Genomic DNA, 21566 nt, shown 5'->3' with positions numbered 1-21566 from the left:
GGATATGACCCCTAGTTCCTAGTTCAGGTTGTTAACTGTTCTTCCTAATGGGAACAACATGCTAATGAACAGGAAGTGGGCTTTTGCATGTCTTACAGGGGTATTTCTGTAACCTTTATTTAGCAGGAAGTGGGCTTTTGCATGTCTTACAGGGGTATTTCTGTAACCCTTATTTAGCAGGAAGTGGGCTTTTGCATGTCTTACAGGGGTATTTCTGTAACCTTTATTTAGCAGGAAATGGGCTTTTGCATGTCTTACAGGGGTATTTCTGTAACCTTTATTTAGCAGGAAGTGGGCTTTTGCATGTCTTACAGGGGTATTTCTGTAACCTTTATTTAGCAGGAAGTGGGCTTTTGCATGTCTTACAGGGGTATTTCTGTAACCTTTATTTAGCAGGAAATGGGCTTTTCCATGTCTTACAGGGGTATTTCTGTAGCCTTTATTTAGCAGGAAGTTATGCTGTGCTGTGTTTACATTTTGCTTGGTATGGATACAATTCATTCCATGCATTAGCTATTTAGCAGGAAGTGGGCTGTTATGAGCTCAAAGAGGACGTGCAACATTACTGGATTCCACAGGAGGGCGACATCTCCCATGTAATTGTACATGTTGTACCTATATCACTCAGCCATCTCCCATGTTATTGTACATGTTGTACCTATATCACTCAGCCATCTCCCATGTTATTGTACATGTTGTACACTATATCACTCAGCCATCTCCCATGTTATTGTACATGTTGTACCTATATCACTCAGCCATCTCCCATGTTATTGTACATGTTGTACCTATATCACTCAGCCATCTCCCATGTTATTGTACATGTTGTACCTATATCACTCAGCCATCTCCCATGATATTGTACATGTTGTACACTATATCACTCAGCCATCTCCCATGTTATTATACATGTTGTACCTATATCACTCAGCCATATCCCATGATATTGTACATGTTGTACCTGTATCACTCAGCCATCTCCCATGTTATTGTACATGTTGTACCTATATCACTCAGCCATCTCCCATGTTATTGTACATGTTGTACCTATATCACTCAGCCATCTCCCATGTTATTGTACATGTTGTACCTATATCACTCAGCCATATCCCATGTGATTATACATGTTGTACCTATATCACTCAGCCATCTCCCATGTTATTGTACATATTGTACACTATATCACCCAGTCATCTCCAACAGAACTATGTTTCACATCCACAAGAGGGCACGCATTTCACAATATCACAATATCACAATATCTCAATATCACAACGTCACAATATCACAATATTACAATATCACAACGTCACAATATCACAATATCACAACGTCACAATATCACAATATCTCAATATCACAATATCACAACGTCACAATATCACAATATCTCAATATCACAACGTCACAACATCACAATATCACAATATCACAACGTCACAATATCACAATATCTCAATATCACAACGTCACAATATCACAATATCTCAATATCACAATATAATGATGTAGTGTCAATCCAAGATTGAACCCAGGTCTCACTGCTCTCTCTCTCTGTGGCTGGCGGGTCCTCTGAGGTCATGCAACCTCAGGGCCTGCAGACGGTGACATTAGAACTCCTAAATGAGCTCTGCCGTTAATCACCTGGAAATGAGACCAGTGGAGACTCATTGTAAGCAGGCAGGACACCTGAGGTGACTGACAGCAGGAAGAAAGAATGAGGAAGTGTTGTGATGTCTATACGGTTTGCTGTGAACTGCTCTTTCATTCATATAGCAATCAAAGCTCTCCACTTCCCCTTCTCCTCTCTCCTACACCCTCTCCTCTTCCCCTCTCCTCTCCTCTCCTCTACACCCTCTCCTCTCCTCTACACCCTCTCCTTTCCTCTCCTGTCCTCTACACCATCTCCTCTGCTCCTCCCCTCCCCTCCCCTCTCCTCTCCTCTCCTCTCCTCTACACCCTCTCCTCTCCTCTTCCCCTCCCCTCTCCTCTCCTCTTCTCTTCTCTCCTCTCCTCTACACCCTCTCCTCTCCTCCTCTCCTCTCCTCTCCTCTCCTCTCCTCTTCTCTCCTCTCCTCTACACCCTCTCCTCTCCTCCTCTCCTCTCCGCTCCTCTCCTCTCCTCTCCTCTCCTCTCCTCTCCTCTCCTCTCCTCTACACCCTCTCCTCTACACCCTCTCCTCTCCTCTCCTCTCCTCTCCTCTCCTCTCCTCTCCTCTCCTCTCCTCTACACCCTCTCCTTTCCTGTCCTTTCCTCTCCTCCTCCCCTCTCCTCTCCTCTCCTCCTCTCCTCTCCTCTCCTCTCCTCTCCTCTTCTCTCCTCTCCTCTACACCCTCTCCTCTCCTCCTCTCCTCTCCGCTCCTCTCCTCTCCTCTCCTCTCCTCTCCTCTCCTCTACACCCTCTCCTCTCCTCTCCTCTCCTCTCCTCTCCTCTCCTCTCCTCTCCTCTCCTCTCCTCTCCTCTCCTCTACACCCTCTCCTTTCCTGTCCTTTCCTCTCCTCCTCCCCTCTCCTCTCCTCTCCTCTCCTCTCCTCTCCTCTACACCCTCTCCTCTACACCCTCTCCTTTCCTGTCCTATCCTCTCCTCTCCTCTACACCCTCTCCTCTCCTCTACACCCCCTCCTCTCCTCTCCTCTACACCCTCTCATCTCCTCACCTCTCCTTTCCTCTCCTCGCCTCTACACGCTTTCCTCTCCTGTCCTCTACACCCTCTCCTTTCCTCATCTCACCTATCCTCTTCTCTACACCCTCTACACCCTCTCCTCTCCTGTCCTCTACACCCTCTCCTCTTCTCTACACCCTCTACACCCTCTCCTCTTCTCTACACCCTCTACACCCTCTCCTCTTCTCTACACCCTCTACACCCTCTCCTCTCCTGTCCTCTACACCCTCTCCTTTCCTCTCCTCTCCTCTACACCCTCTCCTCTCCTTTACACCCTCTACACCCTCTCCTTTCCTCTCCTGTCCTCCACACCCTCTCCTCTCCTCTCCTCTCTTCTCCTCTCCTCTCCTCTACACCCTCCTCTCCTCTCCTCTCCTCTCCTCTCCTCTACACCCTCCTCTCCTCTACACCCTCCTCTCCTCTACACCCTCTCTCCTCTCCTGTCCTGTCCTCTCCTCTACACCCTCTCCTCTCCTCCTCCCCTCCCCTCTCCTCTCCTCTACACCCTCTCCTCTCCTCTCCTCTTCTCTCATCTCCTATCCTATCCTCTCCTCTCATCTCCTCTCCTCTACACCCTCTCCTCTCCTCTCCTCTCCTCTCCTCTACACCCTCTCCTCTCCTCTACACCCCCTCCTCTCCTCTCCTCTACACCCTCTCCTCTCCTCACCTCTCCTTTCCTCTCCTCGCCTCTACACCCTTTCCTCTCCTGTCCTCTACACCCTCTCCTTTCCTCATCTCACCTCTCCTCTCCTCTACACCCTCTACACCCTTTCCTCTCCTGTCCTCTACACCCTCTCCTTTCCTCATCTCACCTCTCCTCTCCTCTACACCCTCTCCTCTCCTCACCTCTCCTTTCCTCTCCTCGCCTCTACACCCTTTCCTCTCCTGTCCTCTACACCCTCTCCTTTCCTCTCCTCTCCTCTACACCCTCCTCTCCTCTACACCCTCTCCTCTCCTTTACACCCTCTACACCCTCTCCTCTCCTCTCCTCTCCTCTCCTCTCCTCTCCTCTCCTCTCCTCTACACCCTCCTCTCCTCTCCTCTCCTCTCCTCTACACCATCTCCTCTCCTCTCCTCTACACCCTCCTCTCCTCTACACCCTCCTCTCCTCTACACCCTCCCCTCCTCTACACCCTCCTCTCCTCTACACCCTCTCTCCTCTCCTCTCCTCTCCTCTCCTCTCCTCTCCTCTCTTCTCTTCTCCTCTCCTCTCCTCTCCTCTGTCCTCTCCTCTCCTCTCAGGTCCTCTACCGTCTAAAGGAGAAGGTTGAGTATTCTGACAGGCAGATCAAAGAGCAGCCCGTGTTCCCCAGCCGCGACCTTCACCTGACCCCTGTCACCGTAGCACCCCCGGTCCCGTTGCACGCCGTCGGAGCCCAGACCCAGCCCCAGGTAGGTTGGAGCAAGATTAACTACAATTCCCATAATGCAACACATATTTGAAGCCCTAAGTTGTAGCATGATGTACTACAGTACCATAATGTTATGTGTAATACACCTGGATTCATAAAGTATCTCAGAGTACGAGTGCTCAGGTCCTGCCTGACTATATCATCTTATTCAATATGACCTAAAAGACCAAACTGATCCAAGATCAGCACTCTTACAGGGCAGCAGGTATTCTAGCAGTTAGAGCTGGTTAACCAAAAGGTCGCTGGTTAGAATTCCCGAACTGACAAGGTGAGAAATCTGTTGATGTGCCATTGAGCAAGGCACTTCAGGAGTGCGGCACTGAGCCTGTAAAACAACACCTTTCACTGCACCTATCCGGTGTATGTGACAATAAAACATATTTCTTTCTACTCTGAGATGCTTTGTGAATACAGACCCTGGTTTTATCTTTAGTAAAGATGTGTCTGAAATCTAACCTAATGCTGTCCTATCTTGTTATCAATCCCCAGGTCCCCTTCTCTAGCAGCATGGTCCAAGCAGAACCAGCACCGCCTTCTATACCCACATTCATACCTCCACCCAGAGCCTGCCGTCCTCCACCCACCACCCCTGTCCCCATCCCTGTCTCCAGCTGTGGTCCTCCACCCACCACCCCTGTCCCCGTCCCTGTCTCCAGCTGTGGTCCTCCACCCACCACCCCTGTCCCCATCCCTGTCTCCAGCTGTGGTCCTCCACCCACCACCCCTGTCCCCATCCCTGTCTCCAGCTGTGGTCCTCCGCAGCTCTCTCCAGCCCATCAGAAACCCTGCCTGTCAGCCAGCCCCTCTCCCTTCAGGATGAAGCCTGCGGCGTGTCTTCAGGAGAGGTGAGTGGATACTGGTGGTGATATTAGATATGGACACTCAATGTTCATCTGTGTTGGACCAAACCCCATGAGCGCTCTGTATGAAAGGACAATACTGGTTCTTGTCTCCTCATCAAAAGAAGCATGAGTGGTGGGGCTTCAGTTGTCCACTATCATCTCACAATGCTTCTGTTGTCCAAGAGCTGGAGGGTCTCTCTCCATGGCTGTAGTCTATAGCCTGATTGTCCCAGAGCTGGAGGGTCTCTCTCCATGGCTGTAGTCTATAGCCTGATTGTCTCAGAGCTGGAGGGTCTCTCTCCATAGCTGGGCTGCAGTCTATAGCCTGATTGTCCCAGAGCTGGAGGGTCTCTCTCCATGGCTGTAGTCTATAGCCTGATTGTCCCAGAGCTGGAGGGTCTCTCTCCATGGCTGTAGTCTATAGCCTGATTGTCCCAGAGCTGGAGGGTCTCTCTCCATGGCTGTAGTCTATAGCCTGATTGTCCCAGAGCTGGAGGGTCTCTCTCCATGGCTGTAGTCTATAGCCTGATTGTCCCAGAGCTGGAGGGTCTCTCTCCATGGCTGTAGTCTATAGCCTGATTGTCCCAGAGCTGGAAGCTCTCTCTCCATGGCTGTAGTCTATAGCCTGATTGTCCCAGAGCTGGAGGTCTCTCTCCACGGCTGTAGTCTATAGCCTGATTGTCCCAGAGCTGGAGGTCTCTCTCCACGGCTGTAGTCTATAGCCTGATTGTCCCAGAGCTGGAGGGTCTCTCTCCATGGCTGTAGTCTATAGCCTGATTGTCCCAGAGGGGATTGTCTCTCTCCATGGCTGGGCTGTAGTCTATATGAGGTCAGGGCAGGGTTTGGTTGGATGTTGGCAGCCAATCAAGAACTGTCCTAGTGACACAAAGAACGGACGGACGGGGGGAGAGGACGGGGAGGAGTGGTAGAGGGGGAAGGAGGGGGGAGGGAGGAGAGGAGGGGGGAGGGGGGGGTGAGAGGGGGATGTCTAAAGTCTTTAATGTTGCTCTTCCTCTCTGGCTTGACTTTAGAAGAACATTGTAAGTGATGTCTGGGAAACTATCCCCTGCTGCTTTTAACTGCACAGAGAGAGACACAGAGAGAGACAGAGAGAGACACAGAGAGAGACACAGAGAGAGACACAGAGAGAAACACAGAGAGAGACACAGAGAGAGACACAGAGAGAGAGACACAGAGAGAGAGACACAGAGAGAGACTCAGAGGGAGACACAGAGGGAGACACAGAGAGAGACACAGAGAGACACAGAGAGAGACACAGAGAGAGACACAGAGAGAGACACAGAGAGAGAGACACAGAGAGAGAGACACAGAGAGAGAGACACAGAGAGAGACACGGAGAGAGAGACACAGAGAGAGAGACACAGAGAGAGAGACAGAGAGAGACACAGAGAGAGAGAGACACAGAGAGAGAGACACAGAGAGAGACACAGAGAGAGTCACAGAGAGAGACACAGAGAGAGACACAGAGAGAGACACAGAGAGAGACACAGAGAGAGACACAGAGAGAGACACAGAGAGAGACACAGAGAGAGACACAGAGAGAGACAGAGAGAGACACAGAGAGAGACACAGAGAGAGACAGAGAGAGACACAGAGAGAGACACAGAGAGAGACACAGAGAGACACAGAGAGACACAGAGAGAGACACAGAGAGAGACACAGAGAGAGACAGAGAGAGACACAGAGAGAGACACAGAGAGAGACAGAGAGAGACACAGAGAGAGACACAGAGAGAGACACAGAGAGAGACACAGAGAGACACAGAGAGACACAGAGAGAGACACAGAGAGAGACACAGAGAGAGACACAGAGAGATACACAGAGAGAGACACAGAGAGAGACACAGAGAGAGACACAGAGAGAGACACAGAGAGAGACACAGAGAGAAACACAGAGAGAAACACAGAGAGAAACACAGAGAGAGACAGAGAGAGAGAGACACAGAGAGAGAGAGACACAGAGAGAAACACAGAGAGAGACACAGAGAGAGACACAGAGAGAGACACAGAGAGAGACACAGAGAGAGACAGAGAGAGACACAGAGAGAGACACAGAGAGAGACACAGAGAGAGACACAGAGAGAGACACAGAGAGAGACACAGAGAGACACAGAGAGAGACTCAGAGAGAAACTGGTTTGAAAACATGTGAAGGTTTTCATCGTGCGTTTACATCAAGCAGATTAGATGTTGTAGCGACACACAATCCCCAAATGAATGTCTGATACCAGCAGATTGTATCATCTCCCAGCAGTAACGTGGGTTATGTTATCACATCCCACTGCACTCAGGTGAACTGTTACATGCTGGCCCGTGTCCAGAGGCATTGAGCCGGGGTATTTTCCTCCCCGACCTCTAACATCTGATTGTGTTTGGTGGCAGGTGTTCTCCGTAGAGTACGTGTAGAACGAGGGGTAGACCACCTCCTCTGCCTTAGTCTGAGGAAGGTGGGAACAGGGAGGATGAGGAGGAGGGAATGAGGAGGAGGGTGAGCAGGAAGGAAGAGGGGGAGGAGGAGGAACGAAGGGGGGGGAAAGGAGGGAAGAGGGGTAGAAGGAGGAGATGGAGGAGGTAGAAGAGGAGGTAGAGGAGGAGGTAGAGGAGGATGAGAAGGACAGAAGAGGGGGAGAAGGAGGAGTTAGATGAGGAGGTAGAGGAGGAGGAGGTAGAAGAGGAGGTCGAGGAGGGCGTAGAGGAGGATGAGAAGGACGGAAGAGGGGGAGAAGGAGGAGGTAGAGGAGGAGGAGGAAAGAGGATAATCTTACCTATATTCCTCGCCTCCTTTCCTCACCTCCTTCTCAAAACCCATTGGAAGGAGAAGCTTCATAGTCCCTCCCCCTCTGACCTTCTCCTCTTATACAGTTGAGAAGGAGGTGAGAAAAGATTAATTGAGATTGAGGCCTTATGTCACAAGTCATCCTGATGTTTATAAGAAGGAAGTGAGAGAATGTTCCGGAACAGGCCTCTGTCAGGGAATGTTCTTTATGTAAAACAATGAACCAGGATAAAATACAGTGAGAGAGCATTCATTTCACTGGCAGCTGTCTCATGGTGATAGATTACATAGGATTTTTTGGGGGAATATTGTCAAGTGCTTTGGAACATTTTGGAGTGCAGTTTGAGAACGCCTGAAATGTAATGTGTATTTCCTCAATGTAAATGTAGGTTAGAATGTATATATTATATGACAAGAAGAGGAAGATCATTAACACTGTCAGCATTATATATTTAAGCAATAAGGCCGGAGGGGGTGTGGTATATGGCCAATATACCACGGCTAAGGTCTATTACTCCACACGACGCAACGCGGAGTGCCTGGACACACCCCTTAGCCGTGGTATATTGGCCATATACCACAAACCCCTGAGGTGCCTTATTGCTGTTATAAACTGGTTACCAACATAATTAGAGCTGTAAAAATGCATGTTTTGTCATACCCGTGTTATACGGTCTGATATACTACGGCTGTCAGCCAATCAGCATTCAGGGCTCGAACCACCAAGTTTATCATTTTAAACAATATACATTTAGAAACCTGAGTGGTGTCACTAACCATGCACATGCCATCTTCTGCTGTGACTAGTGGGGACCTTCCAATGACCTTATGGTTATTGTCAAGTAAAACAGTACAGAGGGACAGGTACCAGCAGCCCTAACCTGTGACCCTAACCCGTGACCCTATCCCGTGACCCTAACACAGGACCCTAACCCGTGACCCTAAACCGTGACCCTAACCCGTGACCCTAACCCGTGAACCTAACCCGTGACCCTAACCCGTGACCCTAACCCATGACCCTAACCCGTGACTCCACTGCCTCTGAATAGACTGCCATTTGGGCTCAGACCAGAAGAACTAAAGGGAAAGGCGTGACTCTCTGACAGGAAACTGGCTACTTCCTGAGCCGCCATGGGGCTGATTGTTGCAGGACCACAGTTCAGAGTGGACACACAACACTGAACGTCTGGTCCAGACTGGAACACAGCAGACCACAGTGGCCAGCCTAATTCCCTTTAGTCTGGTCTCTGCATTCAGTGTCAACCACTGAGAAAACACAGATATGCTGGTCTCTGCATTGTTGAAGCTTTTTGGCAAAATGGTCATCGAGATGTTACAATGGCTGAGCAGCCAGATGGAAAGAGAACGAGAGAGACAGAGACAGAGAGAGACAAAGAGAGACAGAGAGAGAGTGAGAGACAGAGAGAGACAGAGAGAGAGAGAGAGAGAGAGAGAGAGAGAGAGAGAGAGAGAGAGAGAGAGAGAGAGAGAAAGAGAGACAGAGAGAGAGAGAGACAGAGAGAGAGAGACAGAGAGACAGAGAGACAGAGAGACAGAGAGAGAGAGAGACAGCGAGAGAGAGAGACAGAGAGTGAGAGAGACAGAGAGAGAGAGAGAGAGAGAGAGAGAGAGAGAGAGAGAGAGAGAGAGAGTGAGAGAGAGAGAGAGACAGAGAGAGAGACAGAGAGAGACAGAGAGAGGCAGGGAGACAGAGAGAGAGACAGAGAGACAGAGAGAGAGACAGAGAGACAGAGAGACAGAGAGAGACAGAGAGACAGAGAGAGAGACAGAGAGAGACAGGGAGACAGAGAGACAGAGAGAGAGAGATTTAGAACTCTTCATATAGTATAGTATTCTGTTAGATAATCCATCTGATGGATTTACTATCACTGAGGACAGTAGTCCTAGACAACCAGGAAGATAAGGGACGTGCATGTGTGCGTGTGTGTGAGACTATATACTGTATGTATGCATGCGTGTGTGTATTCATTTGTGCATGTGCGCGCACGTGTTTGTGTTTTATAGCGGGTGTCAGGGGGTCAGGAAGACCTGTCTCCGTGGTGATTGGTCATTAGCTGGTGTCAGGGAGTCAGGAAGACCTGTCTCCGTGGTGATTGGTCATTAGCTGGTGTCAGGGAGTCAGGAAGAACTGTCTCCTTGGTAATTGGTCATTAGCCAGAGTTTGTTCTTAACAGTTTGTTGCTGTTCTGGAAGCCCAGCCAACCGGGGGCCGGACGCCATATTTAACCCCCTCTGATTGGGCCAGGGTAAACAATGAGAAGGTGATTTGATGTGGACGTGCGAATAGACCAAGACATTTTATCTTCAGGAGATAAGAACGAACAAAAAATAATAATTAAAAGATAGTCCAGTCCAATTCAACAAGTGTTCCCTTGTTTAGCCAGTTACAGTAATCTGTTGCCCATGTTGCTAGGCAGAATACTGTTTGTTTATGATCAGCATCATAATGACACCTGTCAATAGAAACACCACAGTAACCAGTTCTGAGAAAAGGCAACGTAGAACGAGGAAAAGACAACAATGTTCATGTCTGGTCCTGTAGGAGAGGCTCCAACGTCTCCCTGGTGTTGGACATGTCCTCACTGTGTTCTGGTCCTGTAGGAGAGGCTCCAACGTCTCCCTGGTGCTGGACATGTCCTCACTGTGTTCTGGTCCTGTAGGAGAGGCTCCATCGTCTCCCTGGTGTTGGACATGTCCTCACTGTGTTCTGGTCCTGTAGGAGAGGCTCCAACGTCTCCCTGGTACTGGACATGTCCTCACTGTGTTCTGGTCTTGTAGGAGAGGCTCCAACGTCTCCCTGGTGCTGGACATGTCCTCACTGTGTTCTGGTCCTGTAGGAGAGGCTCCAACGTCTCCCTGGTGCTGGACATGTCCTCACTGTGTTCTGGTCCTGTAGGAGAGGCTCCAACGTCTCCCTGGTGTTGAACATGTCCTCACTGTGTTCTGGTCCTGTAGGAGAGGCTCCAACGTCTCCCTGGTGCTGGACATGTCCTCACTGTGTTCTGGTCCTGTAGGAGAGGCTCCAACGTCTCCCTGGTACTGGACATGTCCTCACTGTGTTCTGGTCCTGTAGGAGAGGCTCCAACGTCTCCCTGGTGCTGGACATGTCCTCACTGTGTTCTGGTCCTGTAGGAGAGGCTCCACCGTCTCCCTGGTGCTGGACATGTCCTCACTGTGTTCTGGTCCTGTAGGAGAGGCTCCAACGTCTCCCTGGTGCTGGACATGTCCTCACTGTGTTCTGGTCCTGTAGGAGAGGCTCCAACGTCTCCCTGGTGCTGGACATGTCCTCACTGTGTTCTGGTCCTGTAGGAGAGGCTCCAACGTCTCCCTGGTGCTGGACATGTCCTCACTGGCCTCGGTGGAGCCCCTGAACTGTGGGGTGGTGACGCCCAGAGAGAGGGCCACTCAGGAGTACCTGCAGTCATCCGGCCGGACCCTGTCCAGACAGCAGCTACGAGACGTGGTGCTCAACACACAGACGCTACACGCAGAGTTCGCTGTGAGTGGAATGAACACACACACATGCCACACACACACACACGCACGCACGTACACACACACACACACACACACACACACACACACACACACACACACACACACACACACACACACACACACACACACACACACACACATTGGGATCATGGTAATGGCTGGAAGAGAATGAATGGAATGATATCAAACACCAAACACCTGGTTTTCCATCTGTTTTTAATACCATTCTGTTATACACTCTATTTCATCCACTATTATGAGCTATTCTCCCCTCACCAGCCTCCTGTGCTGAATGCTCAACACACACACACACACACACACACACACACACAGCTACGAGATGTGGCGCTCCACACACAGACGGGTTCGTCGTGAACAAAACGTCAACACAACCACTACTCAGCGTTGTGTTCCTGTGGTCAACACCTTGATGATCAACTCTGTTATTCAGGTCCAGACAGCCCATTACATTATTGTATGTGGAACAATCCACCTCAACACTTATGGGTTGTTAAAAACAATTGATTCAACTTGCTTCATCAGTTAAATTGTGTCTTTGTTTGTCCGTTTTGTTTGTCCGTTTTGTTTGTCCGTTTTGTTTGTCCGTTTTGTTTGTCCGTTTTGTTTGTCCGTTTTGTTTGTCCGTTTTTGTTCGTCCGTTGTGTTTGTCCGTTGTGTTCGTCCGTTGTGTTTGTCCGTTTTGTTTGTCCGTTTTGTTTGTCCGTTTTGTTCGTCCGTTTTGTTTGTCCGTTGTGTTCGTCCGTTGTGTTTGTCCGTTGTGTTTGTCCGTTTTGTTCGTCCGTTTTGTTTGTCCGTTTTTGTTCGTCCGTTTTGTTCGTCCGTTTTGTTTTTCCGTTGTGTTTGTCCGTTTTGTTTGTCCGTTGTGTTTGTCCGTTGTGTTTGTCCGTTGTGTTTGTCCGTTTTGTTCGTCCGTTGTGTTCGTCCGTTGTGTTCGTCCGTTGTGTTCGTCCGTTTTGTTCGTCCGTTGTGTTCGCCCGTTGTGTTTGTCCTTTTTGTTGTCCGTTTTGTTTGTCCGTTTTGTTTGTCCGTTGTGTTGGTCCGTTGTGTTGGTCCGTTTTGTTTGTCCGTTTTGTTTGTCCGTTTTGTTTGTCCGTTTTGTTTGTCCGTTGTGTTTGTCCGTTGTGTTTGTCCGTTTTGTTTGTCCGTTTTGTTTGTCCGTTGTGTTTGTCCGTTTTGTTTGTCCGTTTTGTTTGTCCGTTGTGTTTGTCCGTTTTGTTTGTCCGTTTTGTTTTTCCGTTGTGTTTGTCCGTTTTGTTTGTCCGTTTTGTTTGTCCGTTGTGTTTGTCCGTTTTGTTTGTCCGTTTTGTTTGTCCGTTTTGTTCGTCCGTTTTGTTCGTCCGTTTTGTTCGTCCGTTGTGTTCGTCCGTTGTGTTCGTCCGTTGTGTTTGTCCGTTTTGTTTGTCCGTTTTGTTTGTCCGTTCAGGAAATCCCAATGAACTTTGTGGATCCGAAGGTGATGGACATTTCCAGTCATGGAACCAAAAACAGATACAAGACAATACTGCCAAGTAAGTATATTAGCTGTTTAATATGTATTAGTTCATTAAGCAATAAGGCCCGAGGGGGCGTGGTATATGGCCAATATAACACGGCTAAGGGCTGTTCTTTATGCACGACACAACTCAGAGTGCCTGGACACAGCCCTTAGCCGTGGCTTATTGGCCATATATCACAAACCCCCATGGTGCCTTATTGCTATTATAAACTGGTTACCAACGTAATTAGAGCGGTAAAAATACCCGTGGTATACAGTCTGATATACCATGACTTTCAGCCAATCAGCATTCAGGGCTGGAACCACCCAGTTTATAAGGACTAATTGACCACCCACAGAGCCACAACCTGTTGTGTGGTCCATAGACTAAGGCCATGGTGTTAATGTGAGGGTCAGTGTCTCGGTAGATTAGGCCTGTCTATCTCACACAGCAGCTCTGTCAACCTGTTGTGTGGTCCATAGACTAAGGCCATGGTGTTAATGTGAGGGTCAGTGTCGCGGTAGATTAGGCCTGTCTATCTCACACAGCAGCTCTGTCAACCTGTTGTGTGGTCCATAGACTAAGGCCATGGTGTTAATGTGAGGGTCAGTGTCTCGGTAGATTAGGCCTGTCTATCTCACACAGCAGCTCTGTCAACCTGTTGTGTGGTCCATAGACTAAGGCCATGGTGTTAATGTGAGGGTCAGTGTCGCGGTAGATTAGGCCTGTCTATCTCACACAGCAGCTCTGTCAACCTGTTGTGTGGTCCATAGACTAAGGCCATGGTGTTAATGTGAGGGTCAGTGTCGCGGTAGATTAGGCCTGTCTATCTCACACAGCAGCTCTGTCAACCTGTTGTGTGGTCCATAGACTAAGGCCATGGTGTTAATGTGAGGGTCAGTGTCGCGGTAGATTAGGCCTGTCTATCTCACACAGCAGCTCTGTCAACCTGTTGTGTGGTCCATAGACTAAGGCCATGGTGTTAATGTGAGGGTCAGTGTCGCGGTAGATTAGGCCTGTCTATCTCACACAGCAGCTCTGTCAACCTGTTGTGTGGTCCATAGACTAAGGCCATGGTGTTAATGTGAGGGTCAGTGTCGCGGTAGATTAGGCCTGTCTATCTCACACAGCAGCTCTGTCAACCTGTTGTGTGGTCCATAGACTAAGGCCATGGTGTTAATGTGAGGGTCAGTGTCGCGGTAGATTAGGCCTGTCTATCTCACACAGCAGCTCTGTCAACCTGTTGTGTGGTCCATAGACTAAGGCCATGGTGTTAATGTGAGGGTCAGTGTCTCGGTAGATTAGGCCTGTCTATCTCACACAGCAGCTCTGTCAACCTGTTGTGTGGTCCATAGACTAAGGCCATGGTGTTAATGTGAGGGTCAGTGTCTCGGTAGATTAGGCCTGTCTATCTCACACAGCAGCTCTGTCAACCTGTCACTGGCTGTTATTGTCAACCTATGGGCTCACAGACACACACACACACACACACACACACACACACACACACACACACACACACACACACACACACACACACACACACACACACACACACACACACACACACACACACACACACACACACACACACACACACACACACACACACACACACAGACACAGACACACACACACACACACACACACACACACAGACAGACAGACAGACAGACAGACAGACAGACAGACAGGCAGGCAGGCAGACAGACAGACAGACAGACAGACAGACAGACAGACAGACAGACAGACAGACAGACAGACAGACAGACAGACACTCTGCAGTGCATGATATATTGTTGTTTACAGCATGTGTTTGGCTGGTCGACCTCAGTGAATACAACCAAACACAGCCAACCGCCACAACCTCTCCAGGTCATACAGGAAGTGTTTTAGTGCTGTCCTGTCTGGTTGGTTAGCCTGGTTGACGGAGTGGGCGGAGTAAGGTGTCAAATATAAACCAAATGTCTGAGATGAACTGTTCCTTCCTGATTCCTTAAACAGCCTCTATCTACGTCTCAAATGGTGTCCTATTCCCTATATAGTGGTCTACCTTTAACCCTGTGGGTCCTGATCAAAAGTACTGCACTAACTAGGGAATAGGGTGCTATAGTAGCACACTAAGTAGGGAATAGGGTGCTATAGTACTGCACTAACTAGGGAATAGGGTGCTATAGTACTGCACTAACTAGGGAATAGAGTGCTATAGTAGTGCACTAACTAGGGAATAGGGTGCTATAGTAGTGCACTAACTGGGGAATAGGGTGCTATAGTAGTGCACTAACTAGGGAATAGGGTGTAATTTGTGACTTATACTCTGTGAAGAGTAATAGGATTAGAGATCTGCTCTGCTTGGACGGCCTGTTCTCTCTGTCTGGCTGCCAGAGGTGTGTGTGTGTGTGTGTGTGTGTGTGTGTGTGTGTGTGTGTGTGTGTGTGTGTGTGTGTGTGTGTGTGTGTGTGTGTGTGTGTGTGTGTGTGTGTGTGTGTGTGTGTGTGCCAGCTCTCATCACAGATGACATCATTCTGTAATGAAAAGACAGTTGGTTTGGAATGTTACTGTCTTCCCGTTCACACCTTGGAACGTTATCGGGCTTCCTGTCTGAACCGGCAGAGGGGTCTGAGGTTGAGGTCTGGGGTTGAGGTTAGGGGTTGGGGTCTAGGGTTGAGGTCTGGGGTTGAGATTGGGGGTTGGGGTCTAAGGTTGAGGTCTGGGGTCGGGGACTAGGGTTGAGGTCTGGGGTTGAGATTGGGGGTTGGGGTCTAGGGTTGAGGTTGGGTTCTGGGGTTGGCGTCTGGGGTTGAGGTTGAGGTTGGGGTTTGGGGCTGGGGTCTGGGGTTGAGGTCTGGGGTTGAGGTTAGGGTCTGGGGTTGGGGTCTAGGGTTGGGGTCTAGGGTTGAGGTCTGAGGTTTGGGTCTGGGGTTGGAGTCTAGGGTTGAGGTCTGGGGTTGAGGTTGGGGTCTGGGGTTGATGTCTGGGGTTGAGGTTGGGGTCTAGGGTTGAGGTCTGGGGTTGAGGTTGGGGTCTGGGGTTGAGGTCTGGGGTTGATGTTGGGGTCTGGTGTCTGGGGTTGAGGTCTAGGGTTGAGGTTGGGGTCTGGGGTTGAGGTTGGGGTTGGGGTCTGGTGTCTGGGGTTGAGGTCTAGGGTTGAGGTTGGGGTTGGGGTCTGGGGTTGAGGTTTAGGGTTGAGGTTGAGGTTGGGGTCTGGTGTCTGGGGTTTAGGTCTAGGATGGAGGTTGGGGTTGGGGTCTGGGGTTGAGGTCTAGGATTGAGGTTGAGATTGGGGTCTGGTGTCTGGGGTTGAGGTCTAGGGTTGAGGTTGGGGTTGGGGTCTGGGGTTGAGGTCTGGGGTTGAGGATGGGGTTGGGGTCTGGGGTTGAGGTCTAGGATTGAGGTTGGGGTCTGGGGTCTGGGGTCCAGGGTTCAGGTTGGGGTCTGGGGTTGGGGTCTAGGGTTGAGGTCTGGGGTTGAGGTTTGGGTTGGGGTTTGGTTCATCAATAGTCCAGAGGCATGGTTCTTTCTGTCCAATGTACCGCAGCATTGCTAAGAAACAGTCGAGCTAGAAAACTCCAGACAGAACACTCCAGACAGAACACTCCAGACAAAACACTCCAGACAGAACACTCCAGACAGAACACTCCAGACAGAACACTCCAGACAGAACACTCCAGACAAAACACTCCAGACAGAACACTCCAGACAAAACACTCCAGACAGAACACTCCAGACAGAACACTCCAGACAAAACACTCCAGACAGAACACTCCAGACAGAACACTCCAGACAAAACACTCCAGACAGAACACTCCAGACAGAACAGTCCAGACAGAACACTCCAGACAGAACACTCCAGACAAAACACTCCAGACAGAACACTCCAGACAGAACACTCCAGACAGAACACTCCAGACAAAACACTCCAGACAGAACACTCCAGACAGAACACTCCAGACAAAACACTCCAGACAGAACACTCCAGACAGAACACTCCAGACAAAACACTCCAGACAGAACACTCCAGACAGAACACTCCAGACAAAACACTCCAGACAGAACACTCCAGACAGAACACTCCAGACAGAACACTCCAGACAGAACAGTCCAGACAGAACACTCCAGACAGAACACTCCAGACAGAACACTCCAGACAGAACAGTCCAGACAGAACACTCCCGACAGATCAGTCCAGACAGAACACTCCAGACAGAACAGTCCAGACAGAACAGTCCAGACAGAACAGTCCAGACAGAACACTCCAGACAGAACGCTCCAGACAGAACACTTACAGACAGAACACTCCAGACAGAACACTCCAGACAGAACAGTCCAGACAGAACACTCCAGACAGATCAGTCCAGACAGAACACTCCAGACAGAACAGTCCAGACAGAACAGTCCAGACAGTACAGTCCAGACAGAACACTCCAGACAGAACACTCCAGACAGAACACTCCAGACAGATCAGTCCAGACAGAACAGTCCAGACAGAACAGTCCAGACAGTACAGTCCAGACAGAACACTCCAGACAGAACACTCCAGACAGAACACTCCAGACAGATCAGTCCAGACAGAACAGTCCAGACAGAACAGTCCAGACAGAACAGTCCAGACAGAACAGTCCAGACAGATCAGTCCAGACAGATCAGTCCAGACAGAACACTCCAGACAGAACAGTCCAGACAGAACAGTCCAGACAGAACAGTCCAGACAGAACACTCCAGACAGATCACTCCACACAGAACAGTCCAGACAGAACAGTCCAGACAGAACAGTCCAGACAGATCAGTCCAGACAGAACACTCCACACAGAACACTCTAGTCACTAACAGATCTATCTGATTCTAATAGCTAGAACCCTCCAGTCACTAACAGATCTATCTGAATCTAATAGCTAGAACCCTCCAGTTACTAACAGATCTATCTGATTCTAATAGCTAGAACCCTCCAGTTACTAACAGATCTATCTGAATCTAATAGCTAGAACCCTCCAGTTACTAACAGATCTATCTGATTCTAATAGCTAGAACCCTCCAGTTACTAACAGATCTATCTGATTCTAATAGCTAGAACCCTCTAGTCACTAACAGATCTATCTGATTCTAATAGCTAGAACCTTCCAGTCACTAACAGATCTATTGTCTCCTGTAGATCCACATTCCAGAGTGATCCTGAGGACCAAGAGCTCCTTCGACCCTCTCAGCAGCTACATCAACGCCAACTACATTAGGGTAAGTTATACACACACACACACACACACACACACACACACACACACACACACACACACACACACACACACACACACACACACACACACACACACACACACACACACACACACACACACACACACACACACACACACACACACACACACACATCAATGCCAGTGAACTCTTAGTTAGAGACAAAATGACACATGATAGCGCTCTCATAATGAACAGGTAAAAAGCTTTTCCTGAAAGTTGGCTGTACAGGTTTGTATAGTCAGATTAAAACACAGATTAAAGTTGGCTGTACAGGTATGTATAGTCAGATTAAATCACAGATTCAATTTGGCTGTACAGGTTTGCATAGTCAGATTAAAACACAGATTAAAGATTAGAACTGAACTCATGAAACAGATTTTTTCAGATTTTTCATTCTTTCACCCTGGATTCTAACTGGTCATCTTTAGCTTTGTTTATGCAGTCATATTTCATGTTATATTATATAACATATCGGTGTTGTTGAACTGAGTGGTGTGATATAAGACTGGGTTTGTTTAAAGTTATCGTTTCCTTTTTAAACAAACAAACAACTTCAGATTCTCCTTATCGGGTTTATACATCTTGGGAACGAAAAGCGTAGCAGTGAGGCCAGGGGAGCGAGGACATTGTTTCTGATGTAAGTCTATGGAGAGAACAGAAGGAGAAAGAGGCCAGGCCCGGAGGAACTAGTGAACTCACTCTCTAATGACTCGTTGGGCTGCAGATACAATAGGGTCACTTCCCCTGTAGTCACTGCAGGAAGCTCAACTACTAGGCCGACTCCAAAATGGCACCTTATTCCCTATTTAGTACACTACATTCTGGTCAAGAGTAGGGCACTATATAGGGAATAGGGTGCCATATGGGACGTCACCCTTGTTTTCTCTTTCACACCATAGAGGATAATCAGACCTGCTGTGGTTTATCTCCCTGGACAGTAGCTAACACCATAGAGGATAATCAGACCTGCTGTTGTTTATCACCCTGGACAGTAGCTAACACCATAGAGGATAATCAGACCTGCTGTGGTTTATCTCCCTGGACAGTAGCTAACACCATAGAGGATAATCAGACCTGCTGTGGTTTATCTCCCTGGACAGTAGCTAACACCATAGAGGATAATCAGACCTGCTGTGGTTTATCTCCCTGGACAGTAGCTAACACCATAAAGGATAATCAGACCTGCTGATTTGGAGTCCATTAGTGCACAATTGGCCCAGTGTCGTCCGGGTTTGGCCGGGGTAAGCCGCCATTGTAAATTTGTTCTTAACTTACTTGCCTAGTTAAATAAAGGTTAAATAAAAATGTATTTTAAATAAATAAATAGCAGCACATATTAAGACAGAAATATGAACACCTAATGAATGGGTTAGTGACTCTGCTGTCTTAACAACCTGTCCATTCATCACGTCTTAACAACCTGTCCATTCATCATGTCTTAACAAGCTGTCCATTCATCATGTCTTAACATTTACATTTACATTTAAGTAATTTAGCAGACGCTCTTATCCAGAGCGACTTACAAATTGGTACTTAACAACCTGTCCATTCATCATGTCTTAACAACCTGTCCATTCATCACGTCTTAACAACTTGTCCATTCATCATGTCTTAACAAGCTGTCCATTCATCATGTCTTAACAACTTGTCCATTCATCATGTCTTAACAACCTGTCCATTCATCACGTCTTAACAACCTGTCCATTCATCACGTCTTAACAACCTGTCCATTCATCACGTCTTAACAACCTGCCCATTCATCACGTCTTAACAACCTGTCCATTCATCACGTCTTAACAACCTGTCCATTCATCATGTCTTAACAACCTGTCCATTCATCACGTCTTAACAACCTGTCCATTCATCACGTCTTAACAACCTGTCCATTCATCACGTCTTAACAACCTGTCCATTCATCACGTCTTAACAACCTGTCCATTCATCACGTCTTAACAACCTGTCCATTCATCACGTCTTAACAACCTGTCCATTCATCACGTCTTAACAACCTGTCCATTCATCATGTCTTAACAAGCTGTCCATTCATCATGTCTTAACAACCTGTCCATTCATCATGTCTTAACAACCTGTCCATTCATCATGTCTTAACAAGCTGTCTAGTGACGGTCAACAAAAACTGTTTTGGTCCAGTTCAAGAATTCCTGTGTACCAGTTTGTTAATATCCCTCCCTCCCTCCCTCCCTCCCTCCCTCCCTCCCTCCCTCCCTCCCTCCCTCCCTCCCTCCCTCCCTCCTTCCCTCACTCTCTTCCCTCCTCCCTCCCTCCCACCCTCCCTCCATCCCTCTGTCTCTGCAGGGTTACCTAGGCGATGAGAAGGCCTACATTGCCACCCAGGGTCCCATGATCAACACAGTGAATGATTTCTGGCAGATGGCCTGGCAGGAAGACTGTCCTGTCATCATCATGATCACCAAGCTCAGGGAGAAGAACGAGGTACGGGTGCACACACACACTCACACTCACACTCACACTCTCTCTCACACACACACACACACACACACACACACACACACACACACACACACACACACACACACACACACACACACACACACACACACACACACACACACACACACACACACACACACACACACACACACAAGCGTTGAATAGCGGGAACCGGGTTACAGAGATTTACCGCCCAAACCCACTCCCTTTTTCCCGGGATAAATAACAGTAAAAAAACTATAAATAATAATAAATGATTTATTATGACGTGACGTGAAATGGAACTGTTAAATTATACGTGATGTTGAAATCTGGTTTCTCTACGTCCTCTGCTCTCTGCATGATCAGTCATCCACGCTCATGGTGCGGACAGACAGCACCTCTCAGCATGGAGCGCAGTAGGACTGCATATGCTGCAGTGTAGTCTCTGCTACACTAATATAAGGGCTGAATGTGTATCTAATGTACACATCTCCCCTGTAAAAGATGATTCCAAATAGGTAATGCTGTTGTAGGTTGATATATAGCCCTATATATAGATGTCCTCGCATACCTCTTTCAGGTGATACATTCAGTGAATTATTTCTTAGAACGACCAAGTTTAAACCTCACTGACCTATACGAGCGGAGTAAACTGTCCAGACAGCAGAGACGGAGCTGTTTCCAGACAGCAGAGACAGAGCTGTTTCCAGACAGCTGAGACAGAGCTGTTTCCAGACAGCTGAGACAGAGCTGTTTCCAGACAGTAGAGACAGAGCTGTTTCCAGACAGCTGAGACAGAGCTGTTTCCAGACAGCTGAGACAGACCTGTTCCAGACAGCAGAGACAGAGCTGTTTCCAGACAGCAGAGACAGAGCTGTTCCAGACAGCAGAGATAGAGCTGTTTCCAGACAGCTGAGACAGAGCTGTTTCCAGACAGCTGAGACAGAGCTGTTTCCAGACAGCAGAGACAGAGCTGTTTCCAGACAGCAGAGACAGAGCTGTTTCCAGACAGCAGAGACAGAGCTGTTTCCAGACAGCAGAGACAGAGCTGTTTCCAGACAGCAGAGACAGAGCTGTTTCCAGACAGCAGAGACAGAGCTGTTTCCAGACAGCAGAGACAGAGCTGTTTCCAGA

At 48.6% G+C, this 21566-nt stretch overlaps 1 protein-coding gene across 5 annotated transcripts in view; it reads left to right on the top strand.

The window, feature by feature from the left end:
* LOC129838708 (receptor-type tyrosine-protein phosphatase R-like) overlaps positions 1 to 21566 on the top strand; it is a 119252-nt gene that overhangs the window by 75829 nt on the left and 21857 nt on the right. For all 5 annotated transcript variants that reach the window (XR_008756890.1, XM_055905849.1, XM_055905846.1 and 2 more), the window contains 6 exons: positions 3907 to 4056; positions 4566 to 4921; positions 11044 to 11233; positions 12677 to 12761; positions 17878 to 17957; positions 20295 to 20432. Coding sequence is in view for 4 of the 5 variants with exons in the window: in XM_055905849.1 (XP_055761824.1) it covers positions 3907 to 4056; positions 4566 to 4921; positions 11044 to 11233; positions 12677 to 12761; positions 17878 to 17957; positions 20295 to 20432 (999 nt within the window). In the remaining variant the exon portion in view is untranslated. The remainder of the gene's footprint in view (positions 1 to 3906; positions 4057 to 4565; positions 4922 to 11043; positions 11234 to 12676; positions 12762 to 17877; positions 17958 to 20294; positions 20433 to 21566) is intronic.

Source organism: Salvelinus fontinalis, chromosome 39 (genome assembly GCF_029448725.1).
Source record: "Salvelinus fontinalis isolate EN_2023a chromosome 39, ASM2944872v1, whole genome shotgun sequence".
Lineage (NCBI taxonomy): Eukaryota > Metazoa > Chordata > Actinopteri > Salmoniformes > Salmonidae > Salvelinus > Salvelinus fontinalis.
This window is presented reverse-complemented; position numbering and strand designations above follow the sequence as displayed.